Source organism: Trachemys scripta, chromosome 10 (genome assembly GCF_013100865.1).
Source record: "Trachemys scripta elegans isolate TJP31775 chromosome 10, CAS_Tse_1.0, whole genome shotgun sequence".
Taxonomy (NCBI): domain Eukaryota; kingdom Metazoa; phylum Chordata; order Testudines; family Emydidae; genus Trachemys; species Trachemys scripta.
In genome coordinates, this window is record NC_048307.1 from 63,364,642 (window position 1) to 63,384,578 (window position 19,937).

Genomic DNA, 19,937 nt, shown 5'->3' on the forward strand with positions numbered 1-19,937 from the left:
ACTGGAGTATTTGTTGATAGCGCCCTTTTCCTCCCAAATTTTTCCAATCTATTCCTGGCTAGGTGTCTGGTATACTTCTCAAGGCCTGTGCACTGATGAAGTGGAAAGTATTAGAAATGTAACTCATGAGAGGTATTACTCACTACTGCATATGAGGAGAAATTCAAAGACAGCGTGTCCTTTTACTAGGCAAAATTATGTAATAGGTCTATTAATATGACTGTCAAGAGTTCAAAGGAAATTTGGTTGGAAAACAGAGAGATGTTTCTAAGTATTAATTTTGGAACATAAGTAGCGTCTCTCGAGACCATATTTAATGTACTTATTACCAGGGCCAGCTCTAGGCACCAGCAAAACAAGCTGGTGCTTGGGGCGGCACATTTTTAGGGGCGGCATTTTGGCGCGTGCCATGCCGCCCCTAAAAATGTGCCCCGGCCGCCCTAACTCACCTCCGTTGCTGCTGCTTGGGTGCTATGGTGCGCGAAACGGGTGTTTCGCGCACTGCTGCTCCTCCTCCCTCCCAGGCTCTCAAACCCGGGAGGGAGGGGGAGATCCCGAGCAGCCAAGGCGTGCGAAACAGCTGATTCTCGCGCCGCGGCCGCTCAGGATCTCCCCCTCCGTCCCGGGTTTGAGAGCCTGGGAGGGAGGGGGAGACCCCAAGTGCCCGCGGCACACGCACTGCTTCTCCCTCTCCCTCCCTCCCAGGCTTGAGAGCCTGGGGGGAGGAGGCAGGACTGGGGATTTGGGGAAGGGGCCGGGGGTGGGGTAAGAAAAAAATGGGGGGGGGGGGGCGGCCAAAATTGTTTTTTGCTTGGGGCGGCAAAAATCCTAGAGCCAGCCCTGCTTATTACCCAATTTGCTTTTATGAAAGGAGCCCAACAAAGACTGCCGAAGCGTTCCCATGAGTTCTATACAAGACTACAGGTTTATGGAACAGATTGCTTTTTAATTATTTGGACTTTCATAGATATTTTAGCAGATACTCCTGGGTTAGAGTTACCCCGGTAAGTGCAGGATTCGAAATTCTGATTCCACCATGTCTAAGAGGGTAGCCGTCCTGGAGAGGGAGTTTTGCTGGGGATCCACAGAAGCCTGCCAGTAGAGATTCCTAGGAGATGTACCGAAAATACTGCATATCTTGGGTTCCTAGATGCTGTATTGTCCCAGGCCAAGCTCCATTTGTTGGCTAGCACAGCCCACAGTTCTAAGATCCCCAAGGCAGAGGGAGAGAGTACAAACATTTTGTTCCCCAAGCAAGGCTGCAGATTTTGTGTTGCCAAGAACCTGCAGTCTACATTATCCCAGCAGAAGCTAAAACAAATCTAGTCCATAGGCTTAAATGGCTGCGTGCATGGAACTGGGTTGACAACAGTTTGCCACTATTCGTTATTTTCTGCCGTATGCTAAGCTAACATTTTTCCCACGTGAAAATCAAATTATAGCAAATGACAGCAAATGACTCCCAGAAGAGCTGTTTGGGCACAAGCATTCCCAATGGAAAAGGTACAAGCAGGAGCCTGAAGTATATGCCAGCTTCACCTTTCTGCTAAATTAGCATTCTGTTAAAAAAACCAAACAAATAATATTTTGAGGTTTCAGAATGTTTAATGTAATACCGCTTGACAGCATACAGTGCTGATATGCTAAGATACTCAATTCATGTTTCCTCAACGGAAACTTAAACTTAACAGACTCTGTAATTCATAGCTTACAAACAGCATTATTCATACAAAAAGCTGTGGAGATGATGATGACATTTCTCTGGAATATAATTGTAAGTAGATAATTTACAGAATGTTTGGGAAACATATTCAGTCAATGATTCTGTGTATTAAGAATGGAACCCAAAACTATCAACAGAATGTGTGGTTACTTGATTTTCCAGATTTAGTGCATATTTAAAAAAAAAAGTGAATTAACCATGAATCAATTACAGACTAAAAAAAAAAAAAAAAAAAAAAAAGCACATAATCACCACCTCTTTTGGGAAAGCAGCCTGGTTTTTATAGTAATTTATTGCTAAAGTAATACCACCCATAAAATATGACCTCATCATACCCAAGACCCAAGATATATTTGAAGCCAGTAAATCAAAAAGTCAGCTTTGCTTGCTGAGTTTGATTATGGTATTTGACAGCTCTGGAGACGGGATTCCTTCATTTATCCACACACAAGGTAAATCACAGGCAGCAATTATTAAAGCGTCTTCATATTGCCAGGCCAAATGTGCTCAAACCTAAGGGACAAGCCTCTATGGTTAATTCTCCATGTCCAATCTGTCTGTTTTCTCTGCTAAGGTTGCCACTATGTGTCTAGCCTCAGCCATCCACAACAGAGCTACTACATGTACTTCACTGGGGCTATGCTATTAAGGATCTGGCACAAAGATGCCCATTACTTTCAACTGTGACAGGATTCCTGACCACTACACATCTTCAACCAACCACTGATTTCCACTTATGCCACTGATGAGCCAGACATAATTCAAACAAATAGCGTAGAGAAGAAAAAATGCTTTTCCTTATCAATTCTCCCCCCCACCTCATTGCCTTTCATTTCCCTCCTCTATCTTCAATTACAAATATAAAGTAACTGGCTAATTTGCCTAGAGGCTGATCAAACAGACATGACAAAACTTAGATTTTATAAATATGCAATCTTTTGACAACAGAAGGAAGAGAAGGTTTTACAACCTGCTTATTTGACACAAAATGATTCCTTGGTGTTTTAAACATTAGGCACCGTAAAATAGATTCAGACACCTTAATGCATGTATACCATGCTTTGGCCACACCGGTATAGCACCATCTCTTGAAAAGACACTTAGCTTTTAATATATACATTTGCATGCAAATGTATAAGAACTTAAACTTTAGGATAGCATTCTCACAACAAAGTCTGCTTAAATTATGTAACAAATTTAAATATTGTAAACCAAAGGCAAAAGGAGTCTTTTTTTATGACCAACAATATCATATTTCTGTTCATTCAAAAATGTGCAGTGCAGGAAATCTTTGGTTTTTCAACAGAATTCATTCCAACTTCCTTTCATTTTTACATGGTTACATCCATGTCTTTTAGGCCATAACACACTGATGTTTATTCAGAATTAACCATAACATTTCCAATTTTGAAATGATAATTCATCTTTCCACCCTTGTAAAACCTAATTATTTATATCTTCATTGAAGGTACTATAGTTTAAAAGTTGTTGTGTACTTGCCATAAAATTTTAATTCATTTTAAGATCGAAGTCTGGATTTTTTAAAGACCTAAAACATGATTTGTGGTAGCGTAGAAGTGGGCACAATAATAGGGGATTATTCTAAAGAAAAATTTGTACATTGTAAAACTTTATGTACAGCATGATGCAAAAATCTCATTTTTCTCCACATCACCTATATATGGCTTTTAAAAAAAATGACTATATTTATGTTCATTTTATGGATACTGGACAGTTAAGTCAGTTGAATTATATAAGTCACTGTAAATAGACTGTCCAATTCCTTAGAACATGCTTTTACTTATGTTATGATCTAATGGTCAACTCTGTGCAATCAAGTATAGTGCAATACAAAAATAGCACAATGAAAATAAAACCTAAGTTTTGCAATATTACAAAAGAGTCCACAGCTGTTATGTACAGAAACTGAAGTGACTTTTGTTCGCTAATTTGTTTTCCTAGCTACAGAACTCTAAATATTTTTCTTTAAAATAAATGGCTTGGAATAACAGCATGAATCTACTACCCAATGCAGATTAGACACTACATTTGTTAAGTTTCTGCATAACATGTTGTGATGATGGAACAAGAGGACCCTTTGTCAGAGTGGAAGGTAAAGATCCGTCTAGTACAGTGGTCACTATTTCACAGAAAGTATGGTTGACTGCTCTTTTTAGTTTAACAGAATTTCTCAGTTGCAACCTGCCAAAGAAGATTATGTATATGATTTCAGAGCTGCACAAGACTGCTTTTCCTATACACACTACAAGCATTTCTTAAAGAGTGCATGTTCACTACTGCTAGAAAACTCCTATGTCATTTAAGGTATTTAGATATACATTTTTATACAAGAATATAATCTAAAACAATGCTGATGAACATACTAAATCACTTTAAAGATGTCCAGTTTAACCACATCAGAACAAAGTACAGTCTTTTAGAATATTCAGAAATGTAAGCTACTTCGGAGGCTTTTTTGGTTTAGTACAGATGTTGATTTTTCAAGACACCCATCCTCGTCTTGTAATTAGTTCTCCTCCAAATGTACTGGAGGGCAGAAACAGCCCTTATTCAATTCACGTTTTCATCAGAAAAGGGATGACTTTTGAGCTTTATCAAAGTATCAAGAAAGCATATTAGCCAATCAAGATAAACAGGAAGAACTGCAACTGTGACAGCTGTGAAAGATTTATGTTCAGTGTATATGAACAAGAAGGCTGAAGTAATAGCTACAAAATAAGAGTCCAATTGTTCTGTGTGAAGAATCCCTTTTCTCAAAACATTGTTCTCAAAAATATACAAATCCCTCCATTTAAATATCCATCCCCAGATTTCCTATCAGAAACGTACTCCATTGTTTGCCCATTGATCCCTTCATGTATCATCCTTTGAATACAGACAACTACTCCACTGATTTCAAAATTTACATTATTTTAGTGGAAAGTATAGCTAAAGTCTTGAATACAAAAACGTTCTCAAAAAACTGATCTTGCAAAGTCTGGTGCAGTTACTATGTCTCAAATTGAAATATGTGATGCATTCCACACAGATCTAAATATAACTTTACTAAAAAGGAATGGGGTTTCCAGTCTTTTCCCTTCTACCCAAGTAAATGAAATCTGAGATTGCCAACACCCATGATGAGCAGATGCGCCTTGAGGACCTTTGAAATCTCCACACAATGCAATTCTAGCAGCAGCAAGGTTTACTGGTTGTCTCCTTCAACCCTTCTCTTGCGAACTGTGTCCATAAGAAAAGAGAAAACACAATTATAAAACCTGTAATAACTGTCTAAGGATCTCCACAATATCTCAACAGCTAACAGGACAATTAGTACACCTCTACCTCGATATAATGCTGTCCTCAGGAGCCAAAAAATCTTACCATGTTATAGGTGAAACCACGTTATATTGAACTTGCTTTGATCTGCCAGAGTGCGCAGCCCCGCCCCCCCCGGAGCACTGCTTTACCATGTTATATCCGGATTCGTGTTATATCGGGTCACGTTATATTGGGGTAGAGGTGGTGTAGTTAACCTTTTAAACCACAATTCTTTCAGCTATGTAAAATTTCATTCCAAACAGTTAATTAACATTTAGCACTATTCATCATTTCAAATTTGCTTATTAGCAAAACTGAGTACCTTATTTCGATACTCATGAACAATTTAAGATTTATATGGTAAGAATTAGAGTATAATAATGTCATATCACTTGAAATTTGGAGAGCAGATTTAACAGTTATTCTTGACTTCATATGTACCATTCTCTAGCACCGTGCTTAATTATAGCTCTAATTAGGAATATACAAAAGCTTCAGAACACTCTAAGACTTGGTAAAAAAACCTTTACAATATTAACGCGTGTTCAGTAATCTGATAATCTTCAGTCCATTATCAGAGTGAGTAAATTTTCAGATCTCTTAAAACAATAAATTACACAAGGGACAAACAAAAGATTGGTGAATAAAGTTACTAAAACTCACATGCTATTTACAGTTAAAGAATATGCAGTATTGACTGAATGATTGGAGTACGCTTAATGTTTGAAGTAAAACCCTGATGTTCTACATAGCGTATAAGTGAAATAATCAGTTTGTCTTGCATTTTCTCTTTCCTGATCAAATTAACTTCTTTTTTGAGTAGATATAGTGGATTTGAAAGTGGATTAAGAGTTTTAAAAGCCTCAGGTTAGATAGGATGTTTCCACATTATTTTTTTAAATTAGAAGTTACTATATATTTGCAGAAAATCAACCAAATATTAACAGTGGTTTAAATACTTAATCACATGATATATTAATAAAAAATATAAATGTACCTGGTTACATTTTTATATAAACCAAGTTGTCTGTCTTCAGCTTTGGTTCAAATTAATGAACTGAAAAGTTTTAATGCTATATTGTAAAATCAGAGTGGGATAATCATTTTTCATTGCTAGAAAAGATACTCCACTGATGCTCGAATATGGAGTTTACAAGTTTTAGTACTTACAGAGACCTACCATTAAAGTCTAAAATGTACTACTCATTTAAAAAGTAACCTATAAATATTTAAACTGTTGCCTTCTTAGGCTCTCTCTTACACTCATCTCCATTTTTATAGTTTGATCGCAAAAGTAGATGAAGTGGTTCATACTGCTGGGCCTTCTCGCTGTAGTCCAATCATGCAGTTAGAAATAAATTGGCACAGGGTCTCAGGCAAACAAGAACAGGGGTGCAGGGCAGCATGAGAGAAAGATGGGGAGAAAAGATGTAGACAATTTGTCAGAAGAAACGTACAAAGACAGTGATGTGAGACTAAACATTTCCGTTTCAGTGCTCAATACCCAACTGGGTATTCACAATAACCTGTCTCTGTAGCTTCAGGGCTGGAGAGATGAAAAGGCTTTTGCAGAAAATTTTACTCGTATACTCCAGACTAAGAAAGCAAGAAAAAAAAGGCAAGATATCAATAGAAAACATAGAAATAGATTTTCAGCAATTAAATGCTAAAATCAGAACTGGTGAAAAACAGGAAAGTTCACAACTAGCAGAGAAGCACTTGAAATATGATGATACAAGAGAAAAGATCAAATCAATTGTTCTCAAATGTAGGCCATTTCAGAGGTAGCTATATAGTAAGTCAGGTGCCCTCATGCTCCCTTCAAATGATATCTTTCCTCCTCTTCCTCTCTCCCTGGCCTTTCACAGCTGCTCATCTTCCCCACAGACAGCTTTCCTCAATGGGAGCCCCTGGACCCTATCACCAGCCTCTCAAACATCAGGCCTCTGCTCTCAACAGGTCCCCCATCTAAGCTTCTTTGGACCCTTGGAAACTATTCTGGCAAGCACCTGCCCCACTTCCTGTCCTGAAGAGATACCCCTCCTGAACCATGGGGTGTGTGGGTGCGTAATCAGAAAGAGGAACCACTTAGTAAGGGGAAAAAAGTAAAAAAGGTAATTCTATTTAATGTGGGGAATTTAGTTATTGTTATTTAGCTGGAGGCTTTAGTGTAGGTCTATATAATGCATTACCTGAGTTCTTATATTATGTTCATAACTAAGCTGCCTCAATTCAATTGGCCACATCTGTGGTGATGAGTCCTGGCACCCTGGCAACAGGGATTAATTTAGTCTCTCCACTGGCCTCCCAGTTCACAGTGGCTGCAAGATAGGGGATATGCCCTTTACTTGAAATTAGGCAACTATCCACTATCCCAGGTTAATGGGTTTGGATGATCAAGTAACAGGGTTCTTGTTCATTTTTCCTATTTTGCATGTCATAACAAAGCCACCATTAGAAGTACTCTTCATCCTTTTGGAATCCAGGTGCTAACACCTTCCAGAAGAGACAAGGAAAGTTGATTTTTTTTAAAAATTAGTAATTTCAATGTATCCTTTAAAGAAATACTGAATCTTATCCAGGGCAAAGCCAAATGTATATGAAACTATAAGGCATGTTCTGCATATGTCTTGTCTGGAATTCTTATTTTTTCTAGTTTTAGAGAATACTGAATAATTCTGGACTCTAGTCTGGGAGCCTGTGAAAACTGAATAAAAGAGGGAAATTAAGAGGAAAAAAAGTAGGAGAGTAGGACTCAAAGTAAAGGAGAAAACTGGAATAGAGTTATGTGTGTATCAGGGGCATGTCATAATTAAAACACAAAGAAAAAACACTATCTGTGCCATTAGTTCATTCAACAGTCTACCAGAGAGGTCTTACCCAAATCATTATTTTTTGTGATAGCTGCAGCTGCCCTGGTTCGCGGTCCCTGTTGTGTGAAATGGTATCCAAATTTAAGGATATTTGTGTTCTCCTCAAGCATTTTGGCAATTTCCATTTCTACAGGTGTTCCCAACTGTTGCCTCTGTTAACAAACATTACAACTTCAATATATTCATATTCATTTCCTACAAAAACCTAGAATATTTTTAGTATACTTAGGTGACAAGTAGTCCTCTTCACATCTACTGATTTGAAAGACATGATAAGTTCAGACTACTGGTCTCTCTCTATTTTAAGTACCAATCACCAAATTAACTTGGCACCGATTTCAAGTGGATACCTATTTGAATTTTAAATCAAACTTATGAAGCTCCCCATCCTCATACCCCTCAGTTAGTTATTCGCCTTTCTTCTCCTTCCAATTGTTGGCTCCCTCTGTATTTTATTGTCTGAGGCCTATCTGCTGGCCCTAACGATGGCACTCTTGCAAGTTTCTCCACACTCTTGGGTTTCCGAAAAGGTACTGTGCATCCTGGAGCACAGCAAACTGGGTAGCATTCTGGGGCTTTCAAGTCTGTAGCATCTAGTAAGATTCTAGTAGCTAGAGAGACATTTCTGGACCTGCTAGACTAACATTATAAAGGTAAAATGGAGCAGAAAAAAAAAATTACTCAACCTAGCATGAGAGTTCAGTTAAAGGGGTTTATGTAGACTCACCCATTAAAAGCAAGTTTTCCCCCTCTGCCACCACAGAGTAAGAGCAATCAGTTGTTTAACAAATTCTGTGAAATAACCAGAATCTCTCAGTGTTTAGTTAGAACACTAAGTGAATCTGGCAAGAAAGTAAGTCAACAAAATTTTAAGAAGCAAAAAAGACTGAATACTTCCATTAAGATGCAAAAAAGGGGTCGCACATATCAAATTATGTTTTTCTGTTGTAGTAACATGTTTCAATTACAAGACTGCCTAGGTACATGGACCGTTGTGGGCTAAAACTCTTTTCACACAGAAACTGCAGAATATACTCTACAGTTAAAGTCTTTATATTGCTTATTAGTTAAACAAGCTAGTTTACTCATTTTAAAGTACATCAGCAGCATCTTAAACTGAATATTTAAGAATATTTCGTTCTTTTTATTCCAAGCAATGGAATCTACAGGGCAGTTAACCTAAATTTTCCATGCTCCTCACTTGAGAATGTCAAGCCCAGCAGTTACCCAAAAGGGAAGTCTATTCTTAAATGAATAGAACTATAAAACTATATAGAAATCATAGAAATGTAGGGCTGGAAGGGACCTCAACAGGTCATCTAGTCCAATGCCCCTGCCATACACAGACCATCCCTGACAGGAGCTTGTCTAACCTGTTCTTAAAAAAACCTCAAATGATAGGGATTCCAGAACCTCCTCGGATAACCCGTTTTGGAGAGGCTTAAGAGTCCCTTGGGAATTCTCCCTCAGAATGGGAATAAGCCCCATCTCTTGCTCTGACATCTGAGAATCTCTCTAGGCGAGGATAAGAAGGTCTGGTTTTAAAACACGTTAGCAAACATTTAAAAACCCTAGGATAGACGTGACATGTTGTATTTTAACATGTCTTAGCTGGTCAGATTGAACCATAGATTTCCTCTCCCCTTCCCCTAGTGTTCACCCTGACCAGCTGAGCTAACACATGTTAAAAACAGGCTTTGATCCGTGCGCTCTACATCCCGTGCAGTGGGGTGGCTCTCTAAAGTATCCTGACCCACCCCACTTGAAGGTAGAGAGGGAAGCTGTGTGACATGATAATGCCTGTCCAGCCCAGCCTTCTTCCATTTCATCCTGTGTTTTAAAGGCATCTCTCAGCTACTTTAAATATTGCTGATTCCCCCCCCCCATTAATCTTTTTATTTTGGGTGGTCAGGAGGATTTCCACCTAGCCAGCTGTGATCTCCACCAGACAGTTAAGGTTTTTAAAATATTGTACATAAATTAATGTATACATACTATTTTTCTCTTCCTCCATCCTTAATCACCATATAAACTACACAGAAATAGAACATTTATTTTTCATGGGTTCATCTCTTCCTGCTATATTTTAAATCCTAATTCTTCATTTTCAATATCCCCACTGCTTGCTCGGGAAACAATTTGAATGATAAAAATTAATGAATAAAGTGATGAAACAAGCAGCCCGTTGTTTCCCAAGAGGTATTTAGTCTGCCTTCTTCGATGGATAGAAGTGTCCGGTAGAGGAAAGCGTAGGAAGAGACTAACATTTACGTAGGTACAAAACTGTTTTGTTTTTAATTAAAACATTTTTGAAAATGTCATGAATCAGCAGCTGTTTTCTCCAAGGTGGGTCAGTTAAAGTAAATAGAGCGAGAGCACAGGTAATTCAGCTATAATCCTATTATAGCTTCACTTACCTGGTTATCGATTCTGATCTCTGCCAGGGTTTCATTCTCTTTTAATGCATCAATCAGTGCCATAATGCCAACCCCAGTGATGAAATTGGATTCTATATTTAGACTTTTCAATTTTTTGTTCACTCTCAGCATATCTGCAAAAGCCTTGAAAAGCAGGAAAAGTAATGAAAATTAAATAGCAAATTGTACTACAGTAAACGTAACATACAGGACCAGCTGGAGCTATACCAATTTACACCATCTGCGGACGTGGCCCAAAATCGGCAACACTTTATAGGTTCTTAATGTAATTTCACAGCCTTTTATCGTTCATTTGAGACTGGGGAGAGAATCTTTAATCACCCTTTTCCAATGCAAACAAGTTTCCATTTGTATAGTATACAATTAGGAAAGAGACGGCATCTTACACTTGTTGCAAGCTAAAAACCTTCACAGAATATAAATTGTCTCTAATTAGCACATTGGCCCAAATCCACTTTATAAGCTTTTGCAGAAAACCCTTCACAGCACACAATGCTAAAAATTAAAAAATAACTGACTTCTTGTTTGCTAGCAGGTGAATTAGATTTGAGTGATGTAGAGCCAGGAGATTTGATTTCCAAAATACTAATAATCTCTGCCCATTTGATCACATAAAATACAAGAGACCTGCTTTTAGTCACCAATACCCAATAAAATACATGTAATTAGAACTGGCTAGAAAATGCCATTTTGTCAAAATTAAACTTTCCACAGGAATGCACTTATTTTGACAACATTTCAAGTAGAAAAAATTGAAACAGAATTTCAATAGGGTCAAAACATTTTATTACATTAAGTTAAACCGTAGTGAATTAGGACCTTAAGGGTACATTGTATTAAAAATGCAGTTGTGTATGTGTTATTGTGGAATTGTATGCAAGTCCTCTAGGAAGAGGGAAATGCTAATGTAATTCCTCCAGTTATCAGCCCTTGGAAGCCACCTCCCCCCAGAAGTAGGCATATACTAGTTCAAACTGGATTCTCCAGGGACCAGGCAGAAAATAAATGTTTTTTTGGACAAGTAGCATGGACAGGCCTTCTTCCTGATCCAGCAAATGGACAGGACTGCTGGCCCATGGGGGTCCCAAATCCTTAGTGAAGAGTTGGAAGGACTGGTCCTACTGAGGCCCCATAAGACTGTGTGCTTGTTCTGAGTTGAAGCTGTGATGAATGTTGAAACCACAAGGAAACCACTTGGGTGAGGTTCTGAAGGACTGCTCCTGCAATAGTCCATGTTGGAAGGGGTGATCTTGGTAAGCTTATTAGCATGCGTGTAGATTCTTTATTTGTTATACGTTATTTATACGTTTTCTCTGTAGTGCTTTTACCTTAAGGATAAAATAGGCTTGCATTGGAAGTGCTGTATGGTACCTTCTAACTGTGAGAAATTACTGTTATTAGTCCCTGAAGAGAAAGTAAGCAGGCTTGCTTAGCCAGAGTCTCTTGCTGGGATATCCCAGTATAGTCAGATGTATACGCAGCTTGGAAATACTCCGGTTAAAAAGGAGTACAATGTGTTTCTCCTCTCAAGAGAGATGACAGCCAGGGGAGCCTGAAGCCTAGAGTGGAGCCTTTTGCTGGACCAAAGAGGAGGAATACGGGTGTAGCTACCCTGAACTGTGACATCTTAACACAATGGTTCTTCAAACTGAGGCCTGCATACACCACAGGTCCAGGGAATGAAACTGACAACTAAGTAGTGGTGGACTGGTTGTTGGGAGGGGAGAAGGTCCGCATGAGGCTCTCTCACAAAGCGGTCTAGAATGAAAGAGTTGAAGAACCACTTCCATACACCTAGTAGTTTTAACGCAGTGTTGCTGTAGCCGTATCAGTCCCAGGATTTCAGAGAGAGAAGGTGGGTGAGGCAGTATCTTTTACTGGAGAAGTTGGTCCAATAAAATATATTATCTCACCCACCTTGTGTCTCTAGTAGGTGCTTTCAGAAAGCTTCTTTAACTTCAGGATGTAAGGAGAAAAAATTGTTTTCATCCTCTAGATTACCAGGATGTTTAAACAGCTTTCAGTTCAAATCAACCCCACTTCCCAACCCACAAAAGGAGCCTACTTACAACAGCAACAGGGTCATTGCTTCGAGTGGCTGCAAGGCTGAAACTCTTCACATGGGTGTTGGTTTCCAAAGCCTTAGCAAATTCTTTCAATGTTGGAATTGGGATGTTCTTGAATTAAAAATAAATATACATGTTTTGTATATTACATTATATCCATTACAATGAATTTTTTCTACTCAGCTCCTCCCCATTATCATCATCTTTCTACAGAGAAATATACTGGGCTACCAGTTCTCCCTTACTGGTATCAATAACCAAGTCCCACAGCACAGGATTGGATGTGGATGAAAGGCAAAAATCATATGCTCGACTCTTTGCCTTTTAAAATCACCTATACGCTATCTTTACTTACTCAAGCCAGTACCACATTAGAATTAGACTAGAATACCTTGATCTGTAAAAGCTACCAGAACAAGTGTACAAATTGAATATTCTACTACATGTCTGTCTGCATAATTAATCAGTATCTCATTAAATTCTTCATATTTCACAATCTGAGAAACACTAATGAGAAAATGGAATTAATAAATGGAAATTACTTCTGAACACTAAGTAGATCCAATTACTGAAGTGTAATTAACTCTGTTCTGTTATACTAATTCAGGAACAACTGCTAATTTAGAGTTAGAAATATGGTTTGGTGTACTAAAACTGAATGGAATGATTTTGGTCTGACACTGCTAAGAAATTTGCAACTCATTTTGTGTACAATACATTTGTACATTTTACAGGTGTGTATAATGCCAGGGGGTTATGTCTGATAGAGTGTACAAAATTTCCTCATCCAATTTTCTGCTCTTAGTGGAAGCAATAAGAAACCTGGGTTATTTATTGCTCGCCAAAAATATTATGATTCTGTTCGGATTTATCTGAACAAGTGAAAAAAACCAAAACCGATTCTATTTTAATCTTCTTTAGAAGTTTGACAGCAACATTTATGACTAGAAATAACCATAACTACCACCAGCATCTTTTATATGACAACACAGTAAGATTCTATATACAAACATCACTCTGTTTCTAATAACCATAATTGATAACACTCCTCCATGAACAGAATTAAATAAAAAATTTAATTAAAAAGTTTCTGATTTGAGATTACATACACCACACATTTATTGGAAAAGTTGCTCCATTTACAAATTAGCCTATCAAAGGCAGTTTTAGAAGTACACAACTCAAGACAAAGATTGGATTATTTATTTTTAGAGAGATGCTCTAGATCAGTGATCTCCAATCTTTTTACGCACAAGATCACTTTTTGAATTTAAGATCAACCCAGGATCTATCCTGCCCTTTCCCCGAGGCCCCGCCCCGCTCACTCCATTCCCCCCTCCCTTTGTTGCTCGCTCTCCCCCACCCTCACTCACTTTCACTGGGCTGGGACAGGGGGTTGGGGTGCAGGAAGGCCTGAAAGCTCTGGGCTGGGGTTGAAGGGTTCAGAGTGTGGGAGGGGGCTCCGGGCTGGGGCAGGGGTTGGGGTGCAGGAGTGAGGGGTGAAAGCTCTGGGAGGGAGTTTGGGTGCAGGAGTGGGCTCCGGGCTGGGGCAAGAGGTGCAGGCTCTGGCTGGTAGGCACTTACCACAGGTGGCTCCCGGACAGCAGCACAGCAGGGCTCAGGCAGGCTGCCTGCCTGCCTGCCCTGGCCCCACGCCACTCGCAGAAGTGGCTGGCTGCTGGCACGTCTCTGCGGGCCCTGGGGGGTGGGGGGAGGCTGGCAGCAGGTCTCCGTGCACTGCCCGCACCGCCCCTGCAGCTCCCATTGGCCGTTTCCCAGCCAATGGGAGCTACGGGGACGGTGCTGGGGGCAGAAACATGCCAGCAGGTAGCTGCTTCCGCGAGTGGCGTGGGGCCAGGGCAGGCAGGCAGCCTGCCTGAGCCCCACTGCACTGCCAGACTTTTAGCAGCCAGCGATCACGATTGACTAGCAGAGACTCCAGGATCGACCAGTCGATTGCGATCGACCTGTTGGTGGACCACTGCTCTAGATCAAAAGAAATTATTTTGGGGAAGCCCTATGGCTTGTGTTACAATGAGGTCAGTCAAGCTGATCACAATGGCCTTGGAATCTATGTACCTATAAAAGCCACATTGAAAAGTTATTTTTAGGTGAGAAAAACAATGCAGTTATTGTAGCCTCCCAACAATTACCTTTATATTGTTCAAATTAACTTCAACAAGACGAGAGTCATTATCTTTAATCCTTTGCAAACTCTCCTCTACATGTGTGGGATTTGGTGGTTCATCTAAAAATGGTATCGTTCTTTCACCTTTTACTATGTCTGAAATGTAAGACAAGGAACATGAATCGGACACATTAAGTGTAATAAATGGTACATATACTAGTTATTACATCTAGTCAACTAGTCATCTGCCAAAAACTTTTATCCTCTGCCCATCTTGCCAAAAAACAAGCAACATCACACCACGCTGTCCTCTTTTGGCCATACTTTCACACAGGAACTTTTTTTTTTTTTTTAAATAAGTCCTTGCGTCATATCCACAACAGTTTTTTGAAAAACAGATAGGAATTGGATTACAAAAGAAAATATTAAAACCCATACTCAATCACAAATAAAATACATGTTCATTCATTCCCCTTTTACAAAAGGTGAGTATATTTTATCTCTTTTTATTAATTTCTACCCTTTCCACAGCTCATCTAACAATTTAATATTTTATGTACAAGCTTACTTGGAAATGAAATGCTTTTTCTGTATCAAGAATATAAGTGTACCGTATTACATAGCTTATGCTGCAGTAGCTAAATGACTGGATACTTGGGATTGCACACAGGTTTTTATTTAGATCTTGACTATAAATACTCACCTGTGAAGCTTTCATTGCTGACACCATTACTACTTCCTACTATGTCACAGAACTGAGTGTTTGTTATCAAGTTGTGCATTCCCAGGATAGCTGTAAGAGAAGAATTTTTAGTGTTCCCTGCTGTTTAAATTCAGAAGCTGAAGAATATTTGAGAGATTAATAATTGCATCTGGTTGGAAAATGTCAGCTGTTCAATTAAAAGTGTTTCCCATTTTCTTACTAATTCTAATAATTTAAAGCCATTAAGAGCTTTCTTACTTCTATTTGGCCTGCCCCTTTTCAAAACAACCATCAAAATCCCACCAATAGACATCATACACCACAGTCAAGTGTGCAGTTCAACCCACATATAACAGATGCACATAATTACATTGTTTGCTGCTTTGTCAGTCTAAAGCTAGTTTTACAAGGCATATAGCACCACATTCCCACATTTGAGGAAGGGATGTAGCACACATTTACTCAAAAAAAGCTGCCAGTTTGGGGGAGATCTTGCTTAACCCATTTCTTACTTCGTCATAACCCAAAACAATAAAATGGTGAAATATTTTGTATGGGGGGAGATATTTTGTGCAATGCTTTTTCTACAAACCTCCAACAACCTGTAACATGACCTGGTTCAGTTTCTAAGACAACTAGACTTCATGAAGCAGTAAAGACCTTCAGTCTTTGCCAGGTTTCAGATGACAAAGATACAGTAATATTTAGTACAGAGGATCAGGCTTTTATGAATATGCACAAACACACCCATACTTTAAAAACTAACCTGCAAGGTCACACAGTTCTGTATCGGTGGCACTTGTCAAAGCTTCCTCCAGTTCTGGATCAAGAAACACTTTTTCTTCCATGAAAGACTGTACAGGCTTCTGCTTGGGGATAAATATTTTCCCTGTGTGTAGGGGAGAAATAAAGAGTCTGAAATCCCTTTGTATTATATAGTTATTCAGTTTTACTCATCTCACTACAAGTTTAGCTCTCCAGCCTGAACTACTGCCTTATAAAAACAAGCATGAACTGTCACTAGCTAGAAGACTGAAATCAGCCCACCAAACCCAACAATGCTAATGGCAAAGGGGCTGATTTTGTCAAGTATGCTGGAATTAATTTCTGCCTAATTTGTTTTTGGAGAGGTGGTGATGAGAAAGAGGGTGCGACGATGGGAATACAAGCATGAAGATCTCGCATTGTAAGTAATGTGGTATCCCAACCCTCAATATTCATCTTTTAAAGCAAGATAAATATTAGCTAAATATTTTGTTTTCCATTTACATTAAGTTTTCTCTACATGCACTTCTCTAGTAGTGCTTCAGGATTTACAGTGACTGATATCACTAACTGCTCCAGGACAGACCACTACCTGGAAGAGTTTTAATTTAGACTCATCAGGTAGGAGAGATACCAAACCTTGTCTGATGTTTCAGATTAAAATGTATTCATTTTATTTTTAGTGATACACCCAAAATCAGAAGCAGAATGCGTAAGGGCTTTAAAATGAAAAAAGCCCCTACCTGAGCAGTCCAAACCAAGGGCAACGTACATGAATAGCATCTGAAGAAACTGAAAAGGCAAACTAAATTCGTTAGATATTTTCATACCCAAGGATGCTCTTTTCTAAACTGGGTAGGCCTGGGAGCAGGGTCAATGAAAATACACTGGAGTTAGAATAAGCAACTACTGATAGCACACTACGTTTCTCAATTATCGCAGACAGAAGATGGGAGAAGTTATTTTTAGATGGCAGTAAAAATAGTACCCTGGGTAGTTCACGTAGTACTTTGCATACATCAGTAGTTGACAAGTCAATCTAAGAAATCAAAGAATACAGCAACTCTTATTGTAGCATTTATCTTGGAGAAACTTCAGACTTCAAAGATTTAGGGCTTGATTTTTCAGAAGCACGGAGTACCCATAACTCCAAATGAAGTTAATGAGAGCTGTGGAGGCTCAATTCCCTGGAAAACTAGGCCGCTTGGCACAAATGGATATTGTAAGCAAAGGTTGATATTCCTTAGCAACAGCCATAAAGTTTCTTTACTGTGTAAATGATGAATACCCCATTGTTGCAAAAGCACAATGTATGCTAAGAGTTCAAGCTTAAAGAGGCAGTCAATTTTAAATAAAAAAGGAATTTCTATTTGAACTTCTCTACTCCTGTTTCAAGTTACACCTAAAATGACTAATTGCAAAAGAGACTAGAGACTGAAATCATTTTTTCTGTTTGTTTACTTTGTACAGTCAACAGCAGAGTATGGTCAATTCCCACCTGTATACATGGGTCTTTCACAAAGCATGAGAGAAGAAAAATAAGCTGGGATTGTGCTGAACAAAGTTACCTACAACTTGAAGCTTTCATTTGTATTAGCTAAGATAATAACTAAAAGCCTTTTTTGGCTGTCAGAAAGTTGGCTCCCACCTACAAATATATGCCAGGAAAGACTAATGGTCACTGTACATCTCTAGAGGCCAGTTACACAGCTTAATACTTTCACAGAGTTAAAACAAAATGTTTCTTAAAATGTTGGAGATGTTTGTTTTTACCTTTTATCAAAAAACAAACAAAAACAAATAAACCTGCTCATTCTTTAAGTTAAGCCTGAATTGTTTTTCACTGAATGAATCAGTTTCAGATCACTGAGCAAGAAAAAACACCCCCCCAAAAGCAATGAGAGCTTTGGGAACATGACATATGAAGCTGCAGAGGCTAAAGCTCTCATTAATATGCCTAATTCGACTCACCACTATTTAATATAGACATTCATTTAATTTCCTGGAGTTAAGTGAAAAAGGAAACAAACATACTTTAAAACAGAATAGTGATGTGTTATGTGCCTTCAGTGACATTTTCCCTGTTGCCGGCACAGGGGCCCGAGGACAGCAACAGTGAGGTTCATTGCCCGGAGTGCTTCGCGCCAATAAACATACCGGGGTGGAGAAACAATCAAAGTTTATTTGAGATCTCAAAGTGGTGCAAGGAGACAGGCAAGTCTCAAATCGAGCACACCAGCAAAAACAGTTTCTCTCTTCTTTATACATTTTACAACTAAGCCCCCCCCTCCCCCTCTCTACCCCCGCCCCCCCCACTCCCCCTCCCCTCTCTACCAAAGGCATGTTTATACATTTAAGCAACTAAATCATTCTAGGGCTATAAATCTAGCTTGTTAGTAACTTCTCCCTAAACAGTTATTTGGTCCTGTTTACCCTTAGTTTATTACCCCTTCCCCAGCTAGAAACATGCAAACCTCATCATTACTGTTTGGTACCTGAAATGAACAAGGTCGTAATTGCTAACTGGCTATTTACACATTCCAATTCCTGTCCTTGGTTGTTAAGGTCGATCAGAGTTAAACATGGAAGGACAGAGTTTAAACATGGAAGAACTTTGGCTCAGGTAGGCATAGTAACCCCAACATCCCCCTTCTAACAACCCTGAAATCACTATTAAAAACTAGTACTAGAGTAGATATCGCTAAAATTTATATAACTTTACTTTTAAAACTTAAGAGATATTTCCTTACTACTGAAACAATTATGGAAAAAACATGAAGGCAATTAATATTGGTAGAATATGGCAAGTTCTGACCATCCATTCCCCTCCTTTCAGCCCAAAGGAGGGTTTCATTGTGTGGGACCGCTTATTTATGGTTAAGGACACGATTTAGTTATGGAGGACATGGATTCTGTGACTTTACCGGACCTCCGTGACTTCGGCTTCAGCTGTCAACAGATGCAGCGATGCCGGGGCTGTGCACCCTGTCCCCATGGCTTTGGCCAGAGCCATGTGCCCCCCTGCCCGTCCCTGCCCCACAGCTTCAGCCAGAGCTGGGCTGTGCACCCTCGCCCCACAGCTTCAGCCAGCGCAGTGGCTGTCTGCCCCCTCCCTGCCACTTTGGCAGGAGCTGTTCATACCCATCCTACACCCCCGCAGTGGGGTTGGAGCTGTCAGTCCCCTCCTCGGGCTGTCATTCCTTCTTCCTCTTCCCCCACGGTATTTTTAGTAAAAGTCAGGGACTGGTCACAGCTCTGTGAATTTTTGTTTATTGCCTGTCCCTGACTTTTGCCTGTCCCTGACTTTTACTAAAAGTAACTGTGACAAAATCTTAACCTTCGGGCTTGTCTACACTGGCAATTTACAACGCTGCAACTTTCTCGCTCAGAGGTGTGAAAAAACACCCCCCTGAGCGCAGCAAGTTTCAGTGCTGTAAAGCGCCAGTGTAGACAGTGCACCTGGTGCAGGTGGTTTTTTTTTTTTTTTTTGTTTTGTTTTTTAAGAGCGCTGGGAGAGAGTTAACTCTGCTGCGATCACACAAGCCACATTAAAGCACTTAGACTAGCCCTTAATCACTGCTAACTACAAGGTGGAACAGACTGTTTAGCAGAAGTAGTTAACTCATATTTCAAGGGACCATTCAAGGTGAAGTGGCCCATTATCACCTCCAGTCACAGGCAGAAAAGGAAGTGGAGGGGGAGGAAAAAAAGCAGTTTGGGGAAGGAGGAGTTGGTAGTGCAGGGGTGGGCAAACTTTTGGCCCAAGGGCCACATCTGGGTATTGAAATTGTATGGCGGGCCATAAATGCTCACGAAATTGAGGTTGGGGTGCAGAAGCGAATGAGGGCTCTGGCTGGGAGTGCGGGCTCTAGAGTGGGCCCAGAAATTAGGAGCTCAGGGTGTGGAGGGGGGGGGGGGGC

The 19,937-nt window shown here is 39.6% G+C and overlaps 1 protein-coding gene across 3 annotated transcripts; it reads right to left on the reverse strand.

Annotated features, from left to right (window-relative positions):
* Window positions 1-1,591: 1,591 nt before the first annotated feature.
* On the reverse strand, window positions 1,592-16,141 carry LOC117883945 (tropomodulin-3-like; the record flags this gene model as incomplete). Of its 3 annotated transcripts, none has more annotated exon segments than XR_004647450.1 (8): window positions 1,592-4,963; window positions 6,502-6,640; window positions 7,925-8,069; window positions 10,335-10,478; window positions 12,425-12,532; window positions 14,575-14,705; window positions 15,253-15,342; window positions 16,019-16,141. XR_004647450.1 is itself a non-coding variant. In XM_034783885.1 (8 exon segments), coding segments are annotated over 7 exon segments (797 nt in total), but the record flags the coding sequence as incomplete, so codon positions are not given.
* Window positions 16,142-19,937: the final 3,796 nt, after the last annotated feature.